The sequence below is a fragment of the Coptis chinensis genome, chromosome 8 (assembly GCF_015680905.1).
Source record: "Coptis chinensis isolate HL-2020 chromosome 8, ASM1568090v1, whole genome shotgun sequence".
NCBI lineage: Eukaryota > Viridiplantae > Streptophyta > Magnoliopsida > Ranunculales > Ranunculaceae > Coptis > Coptis chinensis.
The window spans coordinates 3,795,212-3,819,926 of NC_141463.1; the positions used below are offsets into that span (position 1 = coordinate 3,795,212).

At 37.8% G+C, this 24,715-nt stretch overlaps 1 protein-coding gene across 2 annotated transcripts in view; it reads right to left on the minus strand.

Annotated features, from left to right (window-relative positions):
- LOC147479393 (LEAF RUST 10 DISEASE-RESISTANCE LOCUS RECEPTOR-LIKE PROTEIN KINASE-like 2.4) overlaps positions 1-24,304 on the minus strand; it is a 30,741-nt gene extending 6,437 nt beyond the window's left edge. For both annotated transcript variants that reach the window (XM_086576788.1, XM_086576786.1), the window contains exon 1: positions 23,296-24,304. In XM_086576788.1, the coding sequence (XP_086432914.1) occupies positions 23,296-24,079 (784 nt within the window). In that variant the 5' untranslated portion in view covers positions 24,080-24,304. The remainder of the gene's footprint in view (positions 1-23,295) is intronic.
- Between the last annotated feature and the right edge of the window lie 411 nt (positions 24,305-24,715).

The window sequence follows — 24,715 nt, forward strand, 5'->3', positions numbered from 1 at the left end:
TTAAAATAAAAAAAGATCCACGACAACCACCTTCCGTGGGATTTGAAATCTCGCGGCAACCCGATACCGTGGATTGTACGATCTCACGGCAGCTTCTTGTCGTGAGTGTTTTTTATGTGATTAATGGAGAGGTACCAGTACTTTTGAATTTGTCAAAGGGGTGCCAATACCGCAACCCATGAATTAACATGTTGTACTTGACTTAGACTGATTGCCAAAGACTTCCATAAAGACTAGGATTTTGGGTCCCATTTCATACTATTCCTTCTTAGATAACTTTCAGTATGATATTCATCTCTTTGGGTGCAAATTCATCCACACCTTTTCATATATTCCTGGGGTCTTCCCAAAAGTCTTCATGTTATTTATAGAAAGTAGGACAACTTCACTAGGTGATCGATCAGCCGCATTATTCACCTCTTTAAAGACATGGATGAAATTAATCTCCAACAGACTTGTAACATGCTTACGAATAGCAGCTACTAGATTACAACAACTCCAAGGAGTACACTTTACTCCTGTCATGATACGAATAACATTCAAAGAATCAGATGCTACAATGACTCTTCTAAAATTCATCCCTAAACATAAAAATAAGCTTTGTTCAATTGCTTTAAGCTCTTGAAATAGAATAGAGCAAACTGTACCTCCTCCTGTGAAAGTAAACAACACTTTTCCATATTCATCATGGCCCATACCTCCATATCCCACTCCATCCTTGCTCATAGAACCATCACAGTTTAGCTTCACAGTATCATGCATTGGGGGAATCCACTTACATTTAAGAACTGGCCTTGTATTATACTTGAAACAAATCCCAAGCCTATGCACTAGAACTCTCAAGGATATAGAATCAGCAATATCATCAACTTTGACCTCCAAGTAATGAGTAATTTCATTATGTTGGGTTTGTGGAACCGTCGAGCTTTGCTTTAGTGTCCGTATGCCGTGTTCACGAGTTTTCAGCTTGGAGAAGGGGGCACGACCTGCGCTCAGATTAGCCTTGGCCGAGGCGGGACCTGCGCTCATGTTGTGAGAAAGTTACTAGAAGTTGGGCGCGACCCGCGCTCGGATTAGCCTTGGTCGAGGCGCGACCCGTGCTCAAGCCTTCTGAAATTTTCACTAATTTTTGATATTTCGGCCCAAAGCCCATTTTCTCACATTTTTCTATGTGTACCTATATAAAGGAAATAGAATAGGGTTTTGAGACAACTTTGAGAGATTCATTTCTTGGGTATTGTGGGAGCTCTATTGAGCTAGGGTTTGAGTGAGGTCTCTTGTTCTTGATTCTTGTTACCTCTTGTAAACTCTCCAATCTTTATTATAAAGGAAACTCGGCTCTTGTGTGGATGTAGGTAACATTTACCGAACCATCTTAAATCTTTGTGTCTCTTTGCATTATTTACTTCCATATTTATTATTGCTATGAATTGTGATAATATATTAGTGGTTTTGCTATGTTGAGTTTGTTGTGATAACTACCAAAGTCTTGGGTGGGTGATTTCCTTGGTGTGAGCTCCAAGTTGAAATCATATGGGATAGAAAATAACTAGATTGAGGTGTGACTTTCTAGTGAAATCTCCCAACAAGTGGTATCAGAGTCGATGGTTCGGCAGGAAAAAAGGCACTTGACCATGCAGAATCAGAGACGAAATCATTTAAAATTTGGAGGCGCCGATGAAGGCCATGACTTCAGTGGAGTTGCTTAATGAAGTGTGCTCGTTACACCAAAGATTGGTGCCCCTTGGATGTTGTGGAGATTCGGAGGGTGTAACTTCGAGGTGAATCTAACAACATGGAATGATGTTCGAGGTGGAGTAGGCTCACGGGGGTTGAGAAAAAAGCCACCTCCCCGAAGGCCCGGACACGCGCGGAACTTCGGCATTGGGCCGTGCTTTCGACAATGAGCGAATGGAGTCTCCCTTGGAGTTCGGTCCAAGGTGGAGATTGTTAGAGTGTGTGGACCGAAAAAGAAATAGTCCCACATTGAACAAAAAGGAGTTCACCATGGGGTGATAAAGTGGGAAGCTCACTAACTAGAAACCGAGGCCTTTTAGGATAAAACCCACACCCATGGCCAAGATGTGGCCCCAAACCCGATGGGTGGTTAAGTGGGGACAATATCGGTACTAGTTATCCTATGGGCACGGAGGAGGCCTTTGGCGGGGTGTGCCCAGTCCCAACAAGCGTATCGTATCGAGCCCGCGGTTTGAATCATTGGAACAAGGTGTGTGAGGAAAGACTCCACCTTTAGCAGAAAGGCTAGGTGTTTGTAGAAATTGATAGGGTTATATACTAAAAGCATTACTTTTGTATTAACTCTAATTCTTCATATTTTGAATGAGAATCATATGGGCAAATGTTATGCATATTATATATGCTATTAGTTATATACATGTGTTTAATACTTTATATTGTAGATGATATGGTGTGAACACACAGAAGATCATATCATCAGTACCTTATAAAGTATAAGTAATCGTTCATAACCTAGATAGATTTGGACAAACCATTGGTACGGTTGTAGTATAATCTAGTATTAGTCTATCTTGACTATATGATTACACTAGTACACTTTGTGTGTGTATTAAGCGGGGACCAAGTGAGGTTGTTTCTCTTTATCTTGACTATATAAGAGAACGAATGCCTCTGTTATTATGGATGCTTGTCCTCTTAATCCGAATATAATAATAGGCACTTATGTGCATTGTACATTGCTTTGAATCATCAATGAGTAAGATTCATTTGTGAATCAACAAACTTCGATGGATTGGGTAATGACATATTGTATGTAAGATGTCTTTATTAATTATAGAAGAAATTAGGTGTCCCATAAAAGTCGGGTGATGATGTCCCCTTGAGGAGCTCATAAAGATTGTCATATAAACCCTGCGGTGGATTTGATCCGACATGACAATGAGGTTGAGTGGTACTACTCAAGGACATAAGAAGTTGATTAATATAGTTGTCAGTAACTTGACTTAATCAACGGACATTCGATCTCTTAAACACGGGGAGATCAACGAGCATATAATATGGAGCCCATAATGGCCGACCGTAATTTGGGATTAGAGGTATGTAGTTCAACAATGGCCTTTAGTGGAATAAGCCATTTGTTGACGGACTTGGGCCGTGTGTTCTGGGCGAACATGGGAAGCCCAAGCCCATCAGGAGGCCCAACCCTAATTTCTCCTCATGGTCCCTATTGTAGCCTATAAATAGATCCCTTCTCTCCTGGCTGAAATTAACTATTCACTATTCACTGGATTGAAAAGAGAGGAAAGGAAAGATAGATCCAAAATTGGATCTAGCTTTATGAGAAAGAAGGGGTTGGTAGATCGTTGCCCACACAACGTCTAATCTATTGAAAAAAAATACAACAGAAGATCAAGGGGTTGATTGTTGATTCGGATTCATAGCTATTGGATTCTCAGAGATTACATCTTAGCCGATTCTAAAAGGTATGCTTTCTATCCAAAACCGTGAACCCCATTAATTCCGCTGCGCGTGGGTTTTCGCGGTTTGTAGAAATATTCATTTTGAAAATAACGGTTCCTACAGAAATTCCTCTGAGAAGTTCTCCACCGTTGTTTTGGTTCAGTGGGAGTCATGACGACCGACAAAGAAAGCTACAAGATAGAGAAGTTTGACGGGGCGTCAAACTTCGGCTATTGGAATATGCAAATTGAGGACGTACTCTATCAAAAGGATTTGGTGGAAACGTTGATAAGTGAGAAGCCCGAAGAGATTCTGCAAGGCATATGGGATTTACAAGATAGAAAGGCATTGGCCACAATCCGATTGAGTCTCTCGAAGTCGGTAGCCTTCAATATTAAAACTGAGAAGACGGCGAAGTCTCTCATGGAGGCACTTACTACGATGTATGAACAACCCTCGGCTGCGAACAAAGTCTATTTGATCACCAATTTGTTTAGTATAAAAATGTCGAAGAAGACCTCCTTCAAGGATCACCTAAATGAATTCAACCAAACTAAGGACCAATTGGAGTCGGTTGAGATTACATTTAGTGATGAGGTTCTAGCTTCGGTGATACTTGGACAATTGCCTCTAAGTTGGAAGGCGACCATGGCGGCTATTAGTGGCTCTGCGGGAATGACCAAGTTGAAGTTTGAGCACGTTGTTAGTATGGTACTAACCGAGGAAATCCGGAGACAGAATTGTCCTTCATCTTCGGGGTAAACTTCAAGGTCGGCATTGTTAATCGAAAGTAGGGAAAGAATTCAAAGCGAGAGTCGTGGTAAGAAAAAGTGGAGGGGGAGATCGAAATCTCAAGCTCCCCGATTGCAAAGCATTGAACCACAAACCTCGAGACATAAGTGAAGTTGTATGCTTCAACCGTGGTAGGCCGGCCATTATAGTCCCAATTGCTCGACACCAAGAAACAACAACAACATTAATAAGAACAAAAAAAAGAATCAAGAAGCTAATGTTGTTGAGATGGTAGATGATGCCTTAAATATGTTCGATGGAGCAAAAGAATGAGTCTTGGGTACTTGATTCTGGCGCATCTTTCCATGCTACCTCACATCGAGAGTTCTTTGAGAACTACACCGAAGGTGACCTTAGAACGGTCTTTCTCGGTGATGACCAACCTTGTGACATTGTCGGCAAGGGTGACGTGCATGTCAAGATGAATGGCTCGTCATAGTTATTGAGGGACGTCAAACACATTCCGGATTTGAGGAAGAATATGATTTCTGTGGGGAAATTGACAAGTGAAGGATTTGTTATAGTCTTCCTCGGTAACACTTGGAAGGTCTCGAAGGGTTCAATGGTTGTTGCAAATGGCAAGAAAGATGGTTCTCTCTACATGACTACACATGGTTGTGAGTCGATTGCCGTGGCACATGGAAAAGAGGATCCGAATGTTTGGCACTGCAGACTTGGTCACATGAGTGAGAAAGGAATGAAAATCCTTTACTCTTCTGGTAAACTCCCAAAGATTCTGGTCATTTGAAATTGACTTACGTTAGAATTGTGTATTTGGAAAGCAGAAGCGGGTGAGTTTTCAGAGAATGAGTCAGACTCCGAAAGCTAGAAGGCTTGAGTTGATTCATACAGATGTCTGGGGGCCAGCTAATGTCTCTTCATTCGGCAGAAAGTCATATTTTGTGACTTTCATTGATGACCATACTAGGAAGGTGTGGGTCTATTTCTTGAGACACAAGTCGAAGTATTTGAAGTGTTAAAGACTTGGAAGGCCATGGTTGAGAATGAAACAAGCTTGAAAGTAAAAAGCGAGATCCGACGGTGGTGGAAGTATGAGGATTAAGGTTTTAAAATCTTGTCTTCGACAATGGCATCAAGATGGAAAAGACTTTGCCGGGGACACCTCGGCCAGAATGGGGTTGCAAAGCGGATGAATAGAGCACTAACGAGAGAGAGAGTTAGGTGTATCGCATTACACTAGCGAGGCTTGCCCAGCGATTACGGGCAGAAAGTGTTAGCACGGTAGCTTACGATCGATAGAGGACCATTAGTACCTTTGGATTGTAAGATTCGAGGAGGAAGTGTGGAAGCGGGAAGGATGTGAACTTTTCCTATTTGAAGGTGTTTGGTTGTGTGTCCTATGTCCACATTAGTAACCAAGCTAGAAACAAGCTTGATGCTAAGTCACTAAAGTGCACCTTCATTGGCTATGGCGGTGATGATTTTAGGTATCGCTTTTGGGATGATCAAAATCGGAAAATCTTTCGTAGTAGAAATGTTGTGTTTAATGAGAAGATGATGTACAAGGACAGAGATGAAGCACAAACCAAGGAATCGGGTACAGAGAGTGGCACATAGTATGTTGAGTTGGAAGACTTTGATGTAAGTCGTGGTATAGTGGGAGCCCCACAGTCAGAGGATGACAATAGTAGTGACTCAGAGAAAAATGAGGATACTACACCACCGAGTCCATCTCCACCTCATGCCCCAAGGAAGACATCCAGGCCACATGTACCGAGTACGAGATATCCGCCCTCCACCTATGTGAATTACTTGTCGCCATCGATGGTGGTGGCGAGCCCCAATGCTATGATGAAGCATTGGAGGCGAGTGATGCAACAAGTGGGAGCTTGCTATGCAAGATGAGATGAAGTCCCTCATCTCTAATGGGCGTGGGAGTTAGCCAAACTACCCGTGGGCAAGAAGGCTCTCTGAGAACAAATGAGTGTTTAGAGTCAAAGAGGAACATGATGGTTCCCAGAGATACAAAGCGAGGCTAGTAGTCAAGGGTTTTCAGCAGAAAGCAGGCGTTGACTTCACAGAGATATTCTCCCTTGTGGTGAAACTGAATATTATTCGGTAAGTGTTGAGTATTGTTGCAGCAGAAGATTTGTATCTTGAGCAGTTGGATGTTAAAACTGCCTTCCTCCATGGTGACCTAGTTGAGGAAATTTACATGCAGCAACCGGAGGGTTTCATCAAGAAGGGTAAAGAGAATATGGTATGCAGGCTTAGAAAGAGCTTGTATGGTTTGAAACAAGCCCTTAAGTAGTGGTACAGGAAGTTTGATAACTTCATGCAATGAAATTGCTACTATAAGTGCAACGCTGACCATTGTTGCTACTTCAAGAGGTTCGACTCCAGCTACATCATCCTATTACTATATGTTAATGATATGTTAGTAGCGAGTTCTGATATGTCAGAAATTGGGAGATTGAAAGAGAAGTTGGCAAGTGAGTTCTCTATGAAGGACTTGGGTGCAGCGAAATAGATTCTAGGGATGAGGATTAGAAGAGATAGGCAGAAAGGTATTCTGGAGTTGTCTCAGACTGAGTATGTTGAGAAGGTATTAAAGAGGTTCAATATGGGTGGTGCGAAACCAGTTTGCACACCTTTGGCAGTTCACTTCAAGTTGTCCAAGGAACACTCTCCCAAGACTGTTGAGGAAAGAAACTTCATGGCTAAGGTATCATCGCCCTTTGCCGTTGGAAGTCTTATGTATGTCATGGTTTTGCGATGTCGGGATATAGCCGGCGATTGGGGGGCTGTCGGTCGATTTATGTCTAATCTCGGCAAGCAACATTGGGAAGCCGTGTGAAGTGGATATTGAGATATCTGAGAGGTACTAGTACTGAGAAATGCCTATATTATGGAATGGGTGTTGTGAACTTGCAAGGGTATGTGGATCCGACTTTGCGGTGAGGTAGATCATGAGAAAAAGCACTCTTGGTTATATCTTTCGGTGGAGGTGCTACTGCGATAAGTTGGATTTTCGATTCTGAGGAAGATCGTTGCTTTGTCTACCACAGAAGCAGAGTATGTGGCTGTTACAGAGGCAAGCAAAGAGATGATTTGGTTATAGGGATTGATGGAAGAGCTTGGGATGAAGCAAGAGAGAAGTGTGTTATACAGTGACAATCAGAGTGTTATACATCTTGCTAAGAATTTCTCCTTTCATTCTAGAACCAAGCACATTGGTCTCCGGTATCATTTTATCCGATCTCTGTTGGAGGATGAGGTTTTGGCACTTGAGAAGATCCAAGGGAGTGAGAATCCGGCGGATATGTTGACCAAGGCGTGCCCTCATCGAGAAGTTGAAGTTGTGTTCAACCGGTAGGTCTTCCTGCTTGAATACCATGATGGATGAGCCGAGTGTTTCATTAGTAAATTGGATTTGGATTGAGTTGTTACAATTGAGATGTGATGTGCATCTGAGAATCTCAAAGGTTCAAGTGGGAGATTGTTGGGTTTGTGGAACCGCCGAGCTTTGCTCCGGTGTTAAGTATGCAGCGTTCCGCGAGTTTTGAGGTTGGAGAAGGGGAGCAACCTGCGCTCGATTAGCCTTAGCGAGAGCCACGACCACGCTCATCTTTGTGAGAAAGTTATTGGAAGTTGGGCCGGGACCAGCTCGGATTAGCCTTTGGCGCGTGACCAGCGCTCAAGCGCTACGAAATTTTTCGATTTTCGATATTTCAGCCCAAATCCCATTTTCTCACATTTTTCTATGTGTACATATATAAAGGAAATATAATAGGGTTTTGAGACAACTTTGAGAGATTCATTTCTTGGGTATTGTGGGAGCTCTATTGAGTTAGGGTTTGAGTGAGGCCTCTTGTTTTTGATTCTTGTTACCTCTTGTAAACTCTCCAATCTTTACTATAAAGGAAACTCAGCACTTGTGTGGATGTAGGTAACGTTTACCGAACCACCTTAAATCTTTGTGTCTCTTTGCATTATTTACTTCCATATTTATTGTTGCTATGAATTGTGATGATATATTAGTGGTTTTGCTATGTTGAGTTTGTTGTGATAACTACCAAAGTCTTGGGTGGGTGATTTTCTTGGTGTGAGCTCCAAGTTGAAATCATTTGGGATAGAAAGTAACTAGATTGAGGTGTGACTTTCTAGTGAAATCTCCCAACACATTAATCAAAAGATTACTAAGATCAAAAGTTGTCATAGACACCCCATTAAATTGTCTATATACTGTTCCTTTCCCTCCATATATAACCAATAGCTGCACAAATGAACACATTAAAAACTTCAACATGCATGCGATTAGGAGATTTTCCCCTGCATAAGTTTAGGATGTTACACCATTCTCTATTTCAATGGAAAACAGTTTCAGTAAGACCTAAAGCCTTCTTAACCAGCTGAGACCAGACATATTTAGAATAGGAGCAGTTGAAATAAAGATGTTTGGAATTTTCACAGCTATTGTTACATAGGCAACATGAAGAAGAAGTAAAGACCTTCTTATGGACCAATCTATTTTGAGTGGGCAAACTTTCTGAAAATAATTGTCAAGCATTGAAAGAATACTTGGGAATCACCAATCTTCCCCATACTAAACCATACCAATTAACTAGAGATCTTGATCTTTTGAGACTTTGATATGCTTACTTAGTAGAAAATTCTCTCAAGAAGTAGGGCGGTGTCATGGTGTATGTTTGGACTTTCATAGTTACTTTCAAATTGTAATGCAATACTTAAAATTTGACTTGTAGTCATGTTAATTAAAAACATTTTGTTTTTTGTTATAGAAATGCTTAAACATGAGCACCAATAATATTGCAAGGCTGAGCACCTGGTGCAGCAGGTCCCCTGCTAAATAAGTAGGAAGAAAATCTGGGTATCGAGTATACCTCGTCTAATTGGAGTATTGGACAATATTATATTCAACTTTCAACCAAGCCGGGTTGATAGCAATTTAAATGATTGAATTGGCTAAGAAATCGTAGAACTACTTCCCTCATTACCTTGAACCTTTTCTTTACCATAGTGGTGCTTTTGTGTTGGTTATGTTCATCTGGGACTTTGCTGCACTTAGAAGGCAGGCAAGCTTCAAACTGCTTGTCTGCCGATAGAAATCATAGAATTGTCTCTACTACTAACAAGAAGGTAATGGTGACATGGTGTTTCTAAGTATAGAAAAGAAGAAGAATTTTTTGAACATGAACATATGTTTTTGAGATTCAAGGGGAGAAAGATAAAAAATTAAATCTGCATGGAAAAAATAGCTCAAGTACCATGACTTATAAGTCACTTGTCAAATTAATGGACACTCCTTATATTTAGTTGTGTACTATTATAGCCATAAAATTAAGTCTTCATGAATGCAGACTGGAAACTTATTTGATAGAAGACAACTTTGGTAGTGTACGTGAATTGATCACTTCATTCGGCATGAGGCTTGATCATTTATGCATTAATGCGTAATTAGGGCATCAACCTAAAGTTCAAACCAATTGGTGATAAGTGGACTAGTGACCGGGATTTATATATTTGATTGTGAAGGGTTTAGACACCCTATATATAATTATATTATCAATAGTAATACTAATGGAATTATACTATTGAATTTAACTTTTACGCGAGCACCATGCACCGCGTTTTGGACTAGTCACTTGCTTACAATTGAATAAAGAATTTGTTGATGGATATATTGAGTACCTATTAGAATCGTCCCTTCAAGCCTAGCCTCTCTAACATCTCTGTAACATAAGATCTATATGTGAGAGTTATTGATTAATTAGCTGAGATCTGAGAAGTGGACATAAGTTTAAGGAGACCGACACTTCTCTGCGAAACACGAAGGTAATTGTATCACATGGCAAACGACTAACAGTATTGATCCTAATTTAAAAAACTCAGCTATATATATATATATATATATATATATATATATATATGGGGTAGGTTCCGTTTACAATACTTTTTATACAACGTTTTATACAATACTTTCCACCGGACCCTTCAAGAAGTTTTAAGGGCTAATATTTTGTAGATAAAATGTTCTCACCATGGATATGATCTCCACAAAAAATTGGGTCCTTTGAACATTTCTAAGTTTGCCAAAAAAAAGTTACAAAATCGATATTTCTGGACCATTGATAAAAATTCATAGGTTGAGAACAATATTTCTCATGATTAGGAATTTTCAAATGAGCTGAATTTTTGTGGAGATAATCTCCATGGTGTGGAGATCATATCTACAAGGAATCAAGGATTAATTCATATTTTTAAAGGGTATTGTATATAAAGCGTTGTATAAAAGTGTTGTAAACGGAACCTACCCCTATATATATATATATATATATATATATATATATATATATATATATATATATATATATATATATATATATATATATACTAGCCTTTTTGTACGTGTCTTCACCACTTAATCAATCCCAACAATTTCTAATTTTTTTCCCCCCACGTGGTGGACCCCACCGAATGTAGTTTTTAATAATTTATGAATGTGAAAGTACAATTTGACCCCTTCAAAAAAGACAAAATAAACATAAAACAAAAATGGCATGAACTGTAATATTGGCGTTTGGCAAAAGGCAAGATAAGAAAGAAAAATTAATGACATGATGAATTTTACTGTAGAGCCTCCATTTTCTTTAAAGAAGTAAGAAGTAAGATATATATACAGTCCCGATCTTAGAAGTACATACTTATTTTAAAGTTAAAATAAGTACGTAAATAAAACATCACCTAGAAAATGAATTCAACTATAATCTTTTGTGGGTATTACCTACATACCGTAAAGATCATCTCCACAAAATTTGAGCTAATTTGGAAACCTATAACCTAGCTAAAAATTGTTGTCATTTTAAAAAAAAAATATAACGGTTTAGAAAATAGTAATTTTGCCAATGTTAGAGGTTTCCAAATGAGCTGAAATTTTGTGGAGATGATCTTAATGTTAAGTATATCATATCCACAAAAAATTAGGGTTGAATTCATTTTCTAGGTGAAGTTTTACTTACGTACTTATTTTAAGTTAACTTTAAAATGTGTATATATATATATATATATATATATATATATATATATATATATATATATATATATATATATATATATATATATACAGTTTTTCTTCTAGTCGGGACTTAGGATAAAAAATCTTAGGACTAAACAAATTCATTGATTTTTTTTTCTCTTTCTTTCTCTTTTTTTTCTCCAACCCCACTTTTTCTCTCTCCTCTCTCTCTCTCTCTCTCTCTACTTTATTGATTTTCTTTGACCCCACACACTCTCTTTCTCTCTCTTCTCTCTCCACTTTATCAAACAATTTCACGTACTTTTTTTCTCTCTCCTTTCTCTCAACTTTTTTCTCCAACCCCACATTTTCTCTCTCCTCTCTCTTTATTTTATTGATTTTTTTTGACCCCACACATTCTCTTTCTCTCTCTCCTCTCTCTCCACTTTATCAAACAATTTCACGTACTTTTTTTCTCTCTCCTTTCTCTCCACTTTTTTCTCCAACCCCATCTTTTCTCTCTCCTCTCTCTTTACTTTATTTGTATACAAGATATCTCTGGCGTCACGTCTGAGTCGGCTATATACAAAAATAGCTGTTCATCCAAGTATCAATTCAAGCAGTGTTGATTGAAAATATACATGGTTAACAAAATATTATATAGGTTTGATCGGTAAAGAAGGAAATATATTTGAAATGAGTAGATATTGAATGAATATCAAGTACTTTGCTATATCAAATTTGCTACACCACTTAAAATAAATGTGATTGCTGAGGCTAGTGCAAACCACTATCATCATGAGAGAGACCCAACTTTTCAATGAGCCAATCTTCTTGAAATCTATAAGGACTATAGTTTCTAGCATATAGCTCTGGTATGTGTATCAGTATCAAACATGGCGGAGTACGAAAAGTTGAGGTATATAAACTTCAATATCTCTCTATGTAGTATTCAACATGGATACATGTCCTTGTATCCGTCTTGGATATTCTTGAAAATATGATCCGTCAATGTTACATAGACTCTGATGTTTGTCATGATGCATTGTTGCCTATGTCCCTTAAGCTACTTTTCTCTTATTTGCATTATTCTCTAACACGACATGCATAAATCATAACTCACTTGTATGTACAAAATTATGTTCTCTTCAAGGGCTTAGTTAATCACATTTTGGTATTTTTCTATAGGCTCTCGAGGTTATTGAGCTTGATAAGAAAACACGGCTTGCAAAGAAATGCGTACAACACTAAAAAAACAAGAGACGTGCACTATGCACAACCACACACCTTGGAAACAAGCTAATCAAAGCTATAGTACGCAAACTAAGCGGTCTCCCACTTGTGACAAATGAAGATCACCTTTCATACAGCTATTATGATCCTTTTCTAGGCAATCTGAGCTCTTCAAACCAAAACTAAAAAGAGTAGGCCCTTTGGGAAAGTCACGTAATCTCCATTTGAATAAAATGTTTAAGAACTAGATCAACTCACACTCCACATTGCCCCAGCGCAACATGAAACTTTTCTAATGATTCTGAATAAGTATTAACTAGGGGTGCAAGTGGATATCCAAATATTCTAATCCAATTCGAAAAATCGGATATTATCCGAAAATTTCGGATTCGGATTTGGATCATTTTTTATATTCGAACTGGTTTGGGATACGGATTCGAATACTGCCATATCCGCATCCGATATTATCCGATCCGATTTAAAAAATTAATAGTTATTATATATAATTAATTTATTCATTTTTTATTGCATAAAATATTATATAAAATCATAAACTAATAATATAAAACTATAATAACAAAATAATAATAATAAATGACAAATATATATATATATATATATATATATATATATATATATATATATATATATATATATATATATATATATTTATACTAGTTTTATAGTGGTAAAATGAATTATTCAAAGCAAATAAAATTTTAATTAATTTTAATTTTCGGATTGAATATTATCCGATATCCGATTCGGATATCTGAAATCGGATTCGGATAAATTTTTTAATATCCGTTAGATCGGATTCGGATACATGCATATTCAAATCCGAATCCGAACCTATCCGTTTGCACCCTAATATTACCTAGGCCCATTTTTTCATTTTCCTTTCCCATCAAAGACCATTAATACTAAGTAGTTGAGAATGCTCCCAGTGAAACACGTCAGCCCCTTTTTTTCTCTTAGTAGGACACCTCAGCTTTTCCAAAAATTCGGCAGGGAAAAATCAAATACACGCCCTTATGTACGCATAAAAAAACGAAAAAACAAAAAACTCGAGAAAGTCTATTATCCTTATTTCTCTTTTCTCCCTCCCTCTGCCCCTCCTCCCCTCCAAAAACCCTTGATTTGAAGCGCGATTTTTTTGCTTTTTCTTTGGTTTTCAATTGTTAAGCCATCCACTCCGAAAACCCCAAACTCTCTTAAAGAAAAAAAAAATGGATTCATTACTCCAAGTCAAATTGATCGCTTTTTTCTTGAAGAGACCCGACGGGTAATTCCCCTAGCTTTTGTTTTTCTCAATTTCTTAATTCAATTATATTTATTTCCTCATATGTGACTCCTGTGGATTTTCTTCTACAAGAGAAATCATGGTCCAATCCAGTAGTTGATGATATTGAGAGGTCACATCACACCCCTTAATTTCGTTTCGTATTTTGAGAACTAACGAGGTTTATTTCGATTATTGTTAAACCGACTATGGAAAAATGGTTGGGAAACAGATTACCGTGTTTCTATCGTGGTTTTCTTTGGAAAATGCCAAAGAATTATCTATGGTGGATATCAGGTGGGTGATGTATTTTTGAATTTTAGGTACATTAGAGCACCATTTAGTAGTAGTTTTTTCTTTACATATATACTTAAATACACACAAACCCACATGCACACACACATATATTTAACATAGACACACAACTATAAATATGAGAAGGTCCTAACGTCATTTTCAATCACAGGAAGCTCCCAAAATACGAGGTTCTTGCTACTTTGAGTAAGTTGCAAAATGCTTATAAAAGCTTCCTTCTTTGGTTGAATAAGCTGGGTTTAACTCCTTGAGTATATTTCTTTTGTATTTTCTGAATGCCGACAAAGCAATTTTATGTTATACAGTGTGCGAGGTAACAAAAAGGGGCCTATGAGTAAAAGCGAAAATAGTGAAAGGTGTTGGTGGGGTGTATATCGCTATTGAACCGGTGTGTATATTTCTTTGGATTCCCACTTACTTTTCGACATCATGATGAAGTGAAGAATTTCTTTTATTAGAAGAAAACGAATGCAACTAACAGTCTTGCATTAGCTTTTGATAGCCATTTCATTGCATAATTTGCTTTAATAATATACAAGACGCATTGGAGCAAGTCCTAAATTATAGTAAGCCCTTTGTATGGAAATTTGGATTTTTAATAAAAGTGGTGAGGCAGACGCTACATACAGAAATATGATGCAAATCTATCCTTTCTTAAGCCCTTTGGTGTCTAGGCCGTAGTCCCAATATCCAGTGTTTTTTGTGTAAATATGAAAACTTACACGATCAGGGCGGCATTGGTTTATTGATCAATGAATCCAGAAAAATAACTATCTTCTGTAAGTTAATAATATAAGGAATTAAGCTTATCACCAATTTCTCAATTATGATTATGTTGTGACTGCATAACGCACAAAATTGAATGAAATTATAGAATATTTTATTATGCTTTATTTATTACTTAATCTAGGTTGCTGCAGTTTCTTTCCTTTTCTGGATTTCTGGGCTCCTTCCAACTGAACCCTTGCTGAATTTAACTTGATTACTACTATGTACCTTTTGGCAAGTCCTTGATGCTTTTCATGTGTACAGTTAATTTGTTTATTCTCCAGACACGTGCATCTTATTTGTGAAGCCCAGTACAAGTGTACAACAGTCTACAAGGCTCAGCTTCATCCTCTGTTTTTTTTTGATAAATATTTTAGGGTTAGGCTTGACCCTTGCCCGCATTAATTTCCAGAATAAACGTTCCCATTTTGAGGTCTAATGTTATTACCTGTTTTATGGGGGAAGTTGGTAGAATTTAGGGAAAGTGTAAAGGAAGCTCTTGAGGCTTCTCAAGTCCCCGCTGACCCTAATTTGAGCTAATCCCGTGATTCCCTGCCCATCAACATTTGTGAGAAAGGTGGTAAAGGATTAATGCAAAAACACTCTCAAGAAGGAGTCAACAGCAACAAGGTAAGCATGGTTGATTTGGTTGGGGAAGTAGGTGCGAGGTCCGTATTGGTTATTGAGGAAGTGAGGTGACAACCAAAATACTGGGTGGCTCTGTTCATGGCGACGTATTATGGGGAAATGGTGTTGAGCTATCTAACATGTATTGCACTTTTGTAGAGGGCTCTTTTTGACAATACCGTGTTGGGAACGAGGGCATTAATGAAGAAAATGTTAGTGAAATTGCAAAGAGAATGTACAATTGCCAAAACACTAAAGACACTCGCGATTGGATCAAATACATGGTGGTGCCATTAGCAGCCAACTTGGGGATATCATCTGGTTTGGGAAGAAGGGGCCTTGAGAAACTCTTTGGGGAAATACATGGAAATAACAACAAGGAGTGCGGGATCGAGCAAAATATGGCGCTGAATTTGGACAAAAATCAGCCTATCATGGAGGCACATGAAGATAATCATGTAAACTAACTTAATGTATCACTAGCGATGGTGTAGTTGCTAATGATAGGGAAGAAATGTGGGATCTCTTTTTTTTAGTCCTATTGATCTGTACACTTCTTCCTTGAGTGTTCTATTTTGTTTCCGTTCATTTCAACAAAGGATTGTTTTTTGGCGTTGCTCAAAGTTTCAATTAATCACTTTTGAACAAACCTCTTGCAAACTAAAAAATAATATTATTTTTACAACTATGATGCGAGCCTTTGTTGCACTTAGAATTGTGTCGATTTCCTTAGACTCGTCTTTTCTGAGAGAAACATGATATCGCACAATTGACCATATCGATTTGTCGATTATAAGTGTGTTATTCTCCATGAATGGAAAGATCATTTGATTTATGGGTTGAACAGACATTACTACTTAATCAATATAATTTCAGGAAGAATTAATGAATTTGAGGGTAAGATGTTGCCGAACCTACATAGGAAGAAGTGGACTGATGGGCTGACGCTTCGACGATTTGATACCCACTCAAGGTATGTATAATTCACCTTCTCTTTTTACTGAATTTGTTCCATTCGTTGTCAGTTTATATTTTAATAATCGTTACCTTGCGAAGCAATACCAAGATGATGTGTCTTGCAATTTTATTTTTAGTAAACTCAAGATAGAGTTGTAAGTTTGCGTAATAATGGATTGTCTATACTCTATAGTGATATTAGGATGTTATCTTATAGGTAAAAATCGAAACACATGTGAACCCTTATTGAAGCGTGCACCTATTAGTGAACTTCTACCTACTAACTTTCATTTTGAAGCATCTACTTAGTAATTGAAGTGCTAGATTTATGTTAGTGTCAAATTGATGTAATCAAGTGACATGGGTTTTTATCCATAAGTGAATCAGATTAATATGTTGGGTTCGGCCTTCAGTATACGAATTCAGTTGAATGATTGGCAATGCCCAATAACAAGATGTTAGAATGTCCAGTGCCTAAGTCTACATGATGGACTGATAGGTAGCATTGAGATTGGGTGTCCAAGCCAATCATTTCCGATAGGTTACCGTCAAGGCGTCAATAGCCTACATGGAATATGATAGTGTCAACGTGGATTTGTTCATGTTACTATTCTCTCTCTTTCTATTTGTTGAATGTATTGCATAAATTTCTCCAGTAAACTTAAAATTTTATATCAATCCAATGGTGACGGACTATTTTGATTTCTCGAGAAGAACACGTTTACCTACAAACCAGTGTAGATGATTTTCGTAGCTTCAGAACGGCATCTATGCATGATTAACCACTGTATTCATTATCTTTTACTATTTTAGCTAAATGGGAGTATCAGTTGTGTTGCAAATTAACTGGTACTTTGCAATATTAGTTAGCAATAGGCATAATGTTAAGTAGCACTAAGGACTTTGTCCTTGGCTCTTCAGACAACGGCTATAATTGTTTGTAAGTATTATTATTTACGGTCTACTTGATCTTTTCTTTTGATTTTTTGTTTGGTGGACATATCTATATTTAGAATGCCTTGCATGGTTGTCATAATATAATGTGTTGGAGCTCTATGTATTTGTCGTCCATCCTTTGCATACGTAAGATCTGACAGCACATTTTATACCGCTTAATAAGCTTTAACAAAACATTGCCTTACTTCCTATGGGTAGGAGTGCACTAGGAACTACCTGTAATAACGAACTTGCAATAAGATCAAGTTTATTGTGTGTACATTGGCTTATGCTGTATACAATTTAATGTTTTTTTTTTTTTGCCAAGAAATGTGTTGATATGATACCGATTACTTATATTAGATTCAACGTCAGTAGTTACTGGATCAAACCAATTAAGGCTCACAATGAGAATCCCTGGATGATTTGATTGTCTCTTTAAGGCATCATGAACCCATAATTTCAGTATTTAACTTTCACCTGTTGTTACTTGCTTGCAGCAGGTTCACATAGCTTTGGAACCACCACTCTTCAGTTTTCCAATGGATTAGAAGTGATATGATGGTAGATAATTCACCGCCAGACATCGCATTCAACCTTAACCGTCTATTAACACGGGTGATTGATGATTACCTCTCATTTATACGAAGAACCAGCCTCTACCGCCCATGGATGACAAGGAGGATGTTATTGAGGGAAACCACGAAAAAGATGGCATTGAAAGCGGTTTCCTAAAGAAGAATCGAGGAAGATAAAATCCTGCGAGAACCAAGTTCGAGCACAAAAGTAGGCAAATCCACTTTTGATAAACCGAGTTCTTCGAGTTGTTGCTCATCATTCGCCAAACCAAAATAAAGAGGTGGAAGAGATCTAAACAGAATGTTAGGGTTCGCGACTGGAAACCTTAACCGAGTTACAACCGCTATAATTTGCTTTTGCCTCTCGAAATGCTCGGCGTCCCATAAAAGCAAAGAAACATATCAAGAAGAAGGGACTACAATGTTTGTGGTAGAGCAAGAGTGGCAGATACTAGACTCGGGGAACTCCATATATCATGGAAATATGCCACTTGAACTGGACGAAGTCACAGTCAATGTTCATTGACACTCCATGAAACAGAAAAAATGGAAACAGAGAAATAATAAACAAAAGTGAGTCATTTGAAGCCAACACGAGAGGCTAGCGCTCTTCGGGCATTTCATACAAGGAATTGGGAATGTGCCAAGGCAGGGGCGACAAGTGTCAAGAATATCTCAAGACAAACTCGAACTTATAACCGCAGGATTTGGGTGTTCAAGCTTTCTTGAAGCGGGCGGAGAGCAACAACACTTGAGCTAAAGAACTATGGTATTTCACCACAACTTTCGTGTAGATTCTTTGTTACTTCAAATAAATGTTGGAAACATGAATGCGGAGAAAGAAAGTCCTACATTGTTAGAGGTCGAGAGCATTGGAAAATGTAAGTTTATCCGAAAACACCAACAATATTTCCAAGATTCAGCGAGGAGCTTAAGGCTTTAAAGAAGGAACTAAATGAGAAAGAAGAAATAGAAGACTTGATTAACTTGAACCAAACTCTTATAGTCAAAGAGTGTCAGAGTAACCAACAACTGCATGAAGCGCACAAATCATTGATCGAAGTAAGATTTGTTAGGATTGCAGGCACGTTCATATGTATAATATTCGAATACTTTTATCAGAACTCATAAAACTATTGATCAATTTGTTTATACTTCTCGAAATAATCATTATACTTCTCAAAAGAATTAGTACAAAGGAAAATTAATTTCATATGGCAAGTTTGCTATTAATTTTTGATGCTACTGATGCATCAATTATATTTCAATGGAGGAAGATCAGTCAATACTCTGCCAATAGTAGGTAATGTATCTAAATATTGTATTGCAGTTGTTAATAGTTTGACAAAAGTAAAAACACGTAATCGTGAACTATCAATGTAGTAGGCCCAGCCGTAGGCGGGCTAATTGGCTAGTTTATATAACAAGTTAGAATAGACTAATTATCAAAGACGTGTGGAAAGACAGACCCCATTTAGTTGTAGATTTTACTAAACATATATGGAATGGACTACTGTGCATTTGGACTCCATTTGTATTACTTTGTCTTGAATGAACTTTCCCCCAGTCTCCATTGACTAGCGATGCTACAAGCAAGTTAGTGACAGTTCTTGAGAAAAAAAGAGTACAGCCTAATATCGACGAAAATAGTACATCTAACGAATTTCCCCACCTTTTTTCCTATATATCGCTGATATAGGTCGAGAATATCGGGCAGTATTGATATTTCAGGCTTTGCATGCATTGGCACTCGGGCACTTACCATGAAGCGACAGGCCAGGCAAATAAGCCATCTGCACCCCAGGAGCTGTCGGGGTTCACCCTCCTCCCCCTCTTTGTTATACCATAAATCACAATTTATTGTCAAAAGAAGTTTAGGGTAGTGTTAATAAATCTCACAGACAAAGATCACTCCAAATATCCCTCCTTGCTAATCTCAGGGTCTGATTCCTTTGGTTGATAGAGAACACGATATCTTGAGTTAATCTCTATACTAGGGACAGTATCTTGTATGCATTCGAGCTTGAAATCGGGCTGGCCACAAAAACTGGCGCGTTCACCTCCCCAGAAAGGATAAGTAATATATCTTTAAGGTATTTGTTCTTGTGGACCTCATATTGTGCCAAGGGAACCCAAAACAAAAATAATTATTACAAGTGTTCCATTAGTCCCAAAAAGTTGTTTTGTGTTGGGCACCTCCCAAACCAACGTGAATTTCACTTGTTGCAAATTTGCAACATTTTCAGCCCTTCTCTTCTATTCTCTTCTCTTCCACCATCCTAAACTTTAAATAATGAAAACTATATCCTAATACTAACATTAAACACTAGGGCTGAATATGCATGTGTACAGTGGATGAATGAGAAAATTCGAACACCCTAGGCTTAAACGACCCGGCTAGGTCGTTCGTTGTGCAAACCAAACGGTCTGGTCATACCGTCTAGACTGAGTCCAAAACGATGTGCCTATGTCGTTTGGGATTTGGACTTAAAAAAAAACTTACCGGTGTGGTCACATCGTTTGGACTAAGTCCCAAACGACTCCACACCGTTTGGGACGGTGTGCCCACACCGGTCAAGAGGCCAAAAAACAGAACTTTATATTTTTTCAAAGTTCAAATCCCAAACAGAAAATGACTGTTAATTATTATGTAATGAAAGTTGATTAGTCGCGCTAAGCTTCTAGACTCGAGAGTTTCAGTACAAAAAATTTGCTTATAGTCAATTACCTGTCTTCATCGTTATCTCTATCTCAACCGATGAATTGACAATAAGCTAATATGTAGTCTATAATTGGAAATTTATGACCATGGAACAATATTTTTATTACGCGGGCAGAACACTATCAATTAACAGTAAACAAATATGTCAAATTCTAAAGTACGCAGGCTGTACCTGCACTATGACATCTAGGCCCTCCATCAGGCAAGAGGTGAGGGTGTATTGCATGTTAGAGTCTATAACCAAGGCTCTAGATGCCAACGCATCCATAATCCGGCATACTCTAGCAGCATATTTAGTACTAGCATATATTTAGGTAGAGGATGACTTAAACATGACAAGGGCAATTTCGGAAGTGAAAAAATGAAGTGGAGGTGCCTACCACACCAAAGGACTTCAAGTCCATTGGGTTGGTAAAATACTCGGAATTCCGACAAATCCAAAATCCGATATTCATTAAATTTCGACCCCTATCATATTTGGAATTTTGAATAATTTCAGAATTTTGGATATTTCGACTCTATATTTAGAATTCCGTTTTTTTTAAAAATCGAAATTCCGGGTGGATTTCGTTCTGAATGACGAACTATGGGTAAATGGGAATCAAGAAAAAGAAGACCTCTCCTCCACTCAGGTTACATCACCGACCACGTTTGATAGGGACCTACACCTGATTCTCTATCTTAAATGATAAATATACCCCTTAGCTTTAAAAGCTTACCAATCTCAGAACAGTTGGAACTTAGAAGTCTTCTTGAGATGCCAAAATCTGATCTAAATGAAAAGTTGGAACTACTTTGATAGAGACAAAGTTGGTACTGTGAGTATGACCACTTCATTTGGCGGGATATCTAATGTGTCGTGTATACTCTTGTGTGTTAGAACAGATAAATGATCATATCTGCTCCTCACGAAAGTTGTTCTTAGTCAAGTATAAGGCCATTTTTGTTGATCACACAGTCAAGTACATCTTGCAAAATCTGGGGGGTTATATAAGTAATTTAAAATCCCTAAAAACTATTGCATGATCGAATCAGTGGTGTTTTCCAATTTTCATGACTTGTTCTTTAACTGAATTATTATTTGAGGAAATCGCGGGTTATTTGATGAAGTAGTAACTAGTAACAACACGCAAACAAAATGAAAGAAAAAATTGCTTCCTAGCTAGGAACAAGATAGCTGAAATTAAACAGGAATACCAGATTGGTAAAAGAAAAGCGTGGGTAACTTTGACAGTGCATTGTGTTTGTTCAACCCCCATAAGGGCAAAAGCAGGTGTTTTGGAGGACAGTCCGATTAAATCCGCATTGTCCACCAGATTTCTCACATTCCAAACAATTGATATATTATCAACTGTCATCGGATTGAAGTTGAGACGAGCTTCCAACGTTTACGTCAATACACACGGTGCAAACATTTGAATCTGATTCTGGTCAGACGAAAATGCAGCGTGAAAACCAGTAGCAGCCTTTGCATCTACTGTGCAAACTAATATGTTTGGGACGGATGACATAGGAGGACACCCGTAGAATAAGGTGAGATTGACAACACTAGGATCATAATGGGAGATATTGAAGTTTAGGGTAGTGTTAATAAATCTCAGAGACAAAGATCACTCCAAATATCCCTCCTTGCTAATCTCAGGGTCTGATTCCTTTGGTTGATATCCAGAACACGATATCTTGAGTTAATCTCTATACTAGGGACAGTATCTTGTATGCATTCGAGCATGAAATCGGGCTGGCCACAAAAACTGGCACATTCACCTCGATCCCCAGAAAGGATAAGTAATATATCTATAATGTGTCCACACTAGAATGTACTAGCGCAAGTGCGCAACTCGTGTACCTATAATCGTGGTTGCCTAACAACATTGGATATCAACAATGATGTTGAAAATGATGAAGAAAAGGAGAGCGGGGGATACTGAGAAATAAGAAGGAAAGCACATTTGATTTGGAGTTTAGTGATCACTTCATAATTGCAATTGGGAAGATGAGATATATCATATATGTACTGAGTTGGACGGAAGGAAATTTCTATTTAAACAAACAAAGGAACTTGGAATGAACAAGTTGAATCAAGAAAGGATGACAAGATATGGATCTTGACTAGAAACTGATTCAGAGATGAAGTATATTTTGTTTCCAAGCAGTTTCCAATGCAACAGTTGACTTTCTTGTTTTGACTAATATGACTGATTTTGAAATATTATAATTTCCGTGTTCATATCAATTCGCATTTTATTGTTAGAATAATTTGGAGTGTGAGACACTCATTTAGCTGATAAGTATAATGTTTATGTGATTATTTACTAATTTATTTATTGAAATTGACCAATTGCACAAGAACTAACACTGTTGAATCACTAAGTCTAATTCCAAATTGACTCACTACTCTGCAAAGTTGTGTTAGTAATCGCGTACTGATTTGAGTCAGCGTCAAACTTCAGCAAATATTCGAAGTTCTAATAACAAGCATTACCGTGTTCGTGCCATTGTTTTTGTTAAGTATAATCTAAGTAGTCCTACACTAAGCACGATTAGTCTTCATTGGTAATGAAGACGAATGACCAACTGATAAAATAAACAAAATAATCATTCTAAATGTAAAAGACGTAATGGAGAACTGCATCCAGAAAAGGGTACTTACCTCTGGTATCGGGTGGCTTGTTAGTACAATTTCCTTGGTACGGACCATCAGAGCAAAAGCAAGTAGGTTGCATCCCCCTATCATATCCACATTGCCCACGTGTATTCTCACACTGGATACATTCCGAATTGTTTGGAACAACATACGTCACATCAAAACCACCCAACATTGATTGTAATAATTCTGTATATGTAGTAACAATTGCTTGAAGAATGGGTACTTTGACAACAGTACTACAACTCCAAACATTGCGAGGTAGTGGAATATTTTGAGAATCAATCGAGTAGTAACTCGTAGTTGTATCATTTGTTAAACAAGGAATCGTGTTGCCGATCAGTTGTGGGATTGATGAAGGACAATCATATAACAAAGTTATGTTTTGATTGAAAGGAGCGGCGTAGTTGAAGAGATTGTTAGGGAGAGAAATATTGGGTAATCGTGCAGGACAGTTGTTCTTGACAGGATTCATTGTCCTCATCCTAAGAGTATGGTTATTCTCAAAGATATTCAAGACGCGATAGTTTTGTCCTTGAATTACTATCTGAATCGCATCATCTTCATCTTCTTCACACTTGAGTTCAAAATCCGGGTGACCACAATACTGAGCCCGGCCTTTTCCCCAGAAAGGATATCCAATGTTTTTAACATCCCCGCACTCAAAAACCCCGCGAGAACAGTTTAAGAATGTATAATCATCCTCGCCAAAGGAGAATGGGAAGTCGTGAAAGAAAATGATGATGAACAAGAAGGAGACGAAGGGGTAAGGGGAGAAGTAGGAACACATTTGGAGAAAAATGGACAGAGCTCTAATGAAGGAGAGTTTGAAAGAAAGAATAGAGGATGGATATGAACAAGTTTAATATGGATGGAAAGTATGGGAATTGAATAATTGAACGAGCAATAAGTACTTGAACAAGCTAAGGCGGCTTGGGCAAGGAAATGAATGTGACTAGTGTAATGGTGTGTGTTTGGACTTTCATGGTTACTTCCAAATTGTAATGGAAAAGTTATAATTTTGACTTGTAGTAACGCGGTGGAATTGAAAACATTTTGTTTTTTTGTTCTAGAAAAGTAGAAATGCTTAAACATGAGCACCAATATTTAATTCTAGGCACCAGCGGGCAGGGTCCACTGCTAATTAAGTATGAAGAAAATCTGGATACCAAAGCACATACGGATGCTCAACTAATTGGACAGTTTTATCTTGAATGATTCTTTAGCATAGCGGTGCTTATGTGGTTGTTCATCTGGAAAGACAGGAACATTATATCTCTCCAATACAAAGACCTAAACACCAACATTAGCCAACTGTATTAAATGGACCGTCTTTCATAACTACAGCTGACAGAACAAATCTGTATTAAATGGAAATGTCCATCAGACGGCCGGTGGGTAATGAATATTGATAGTGCTAGTAAAG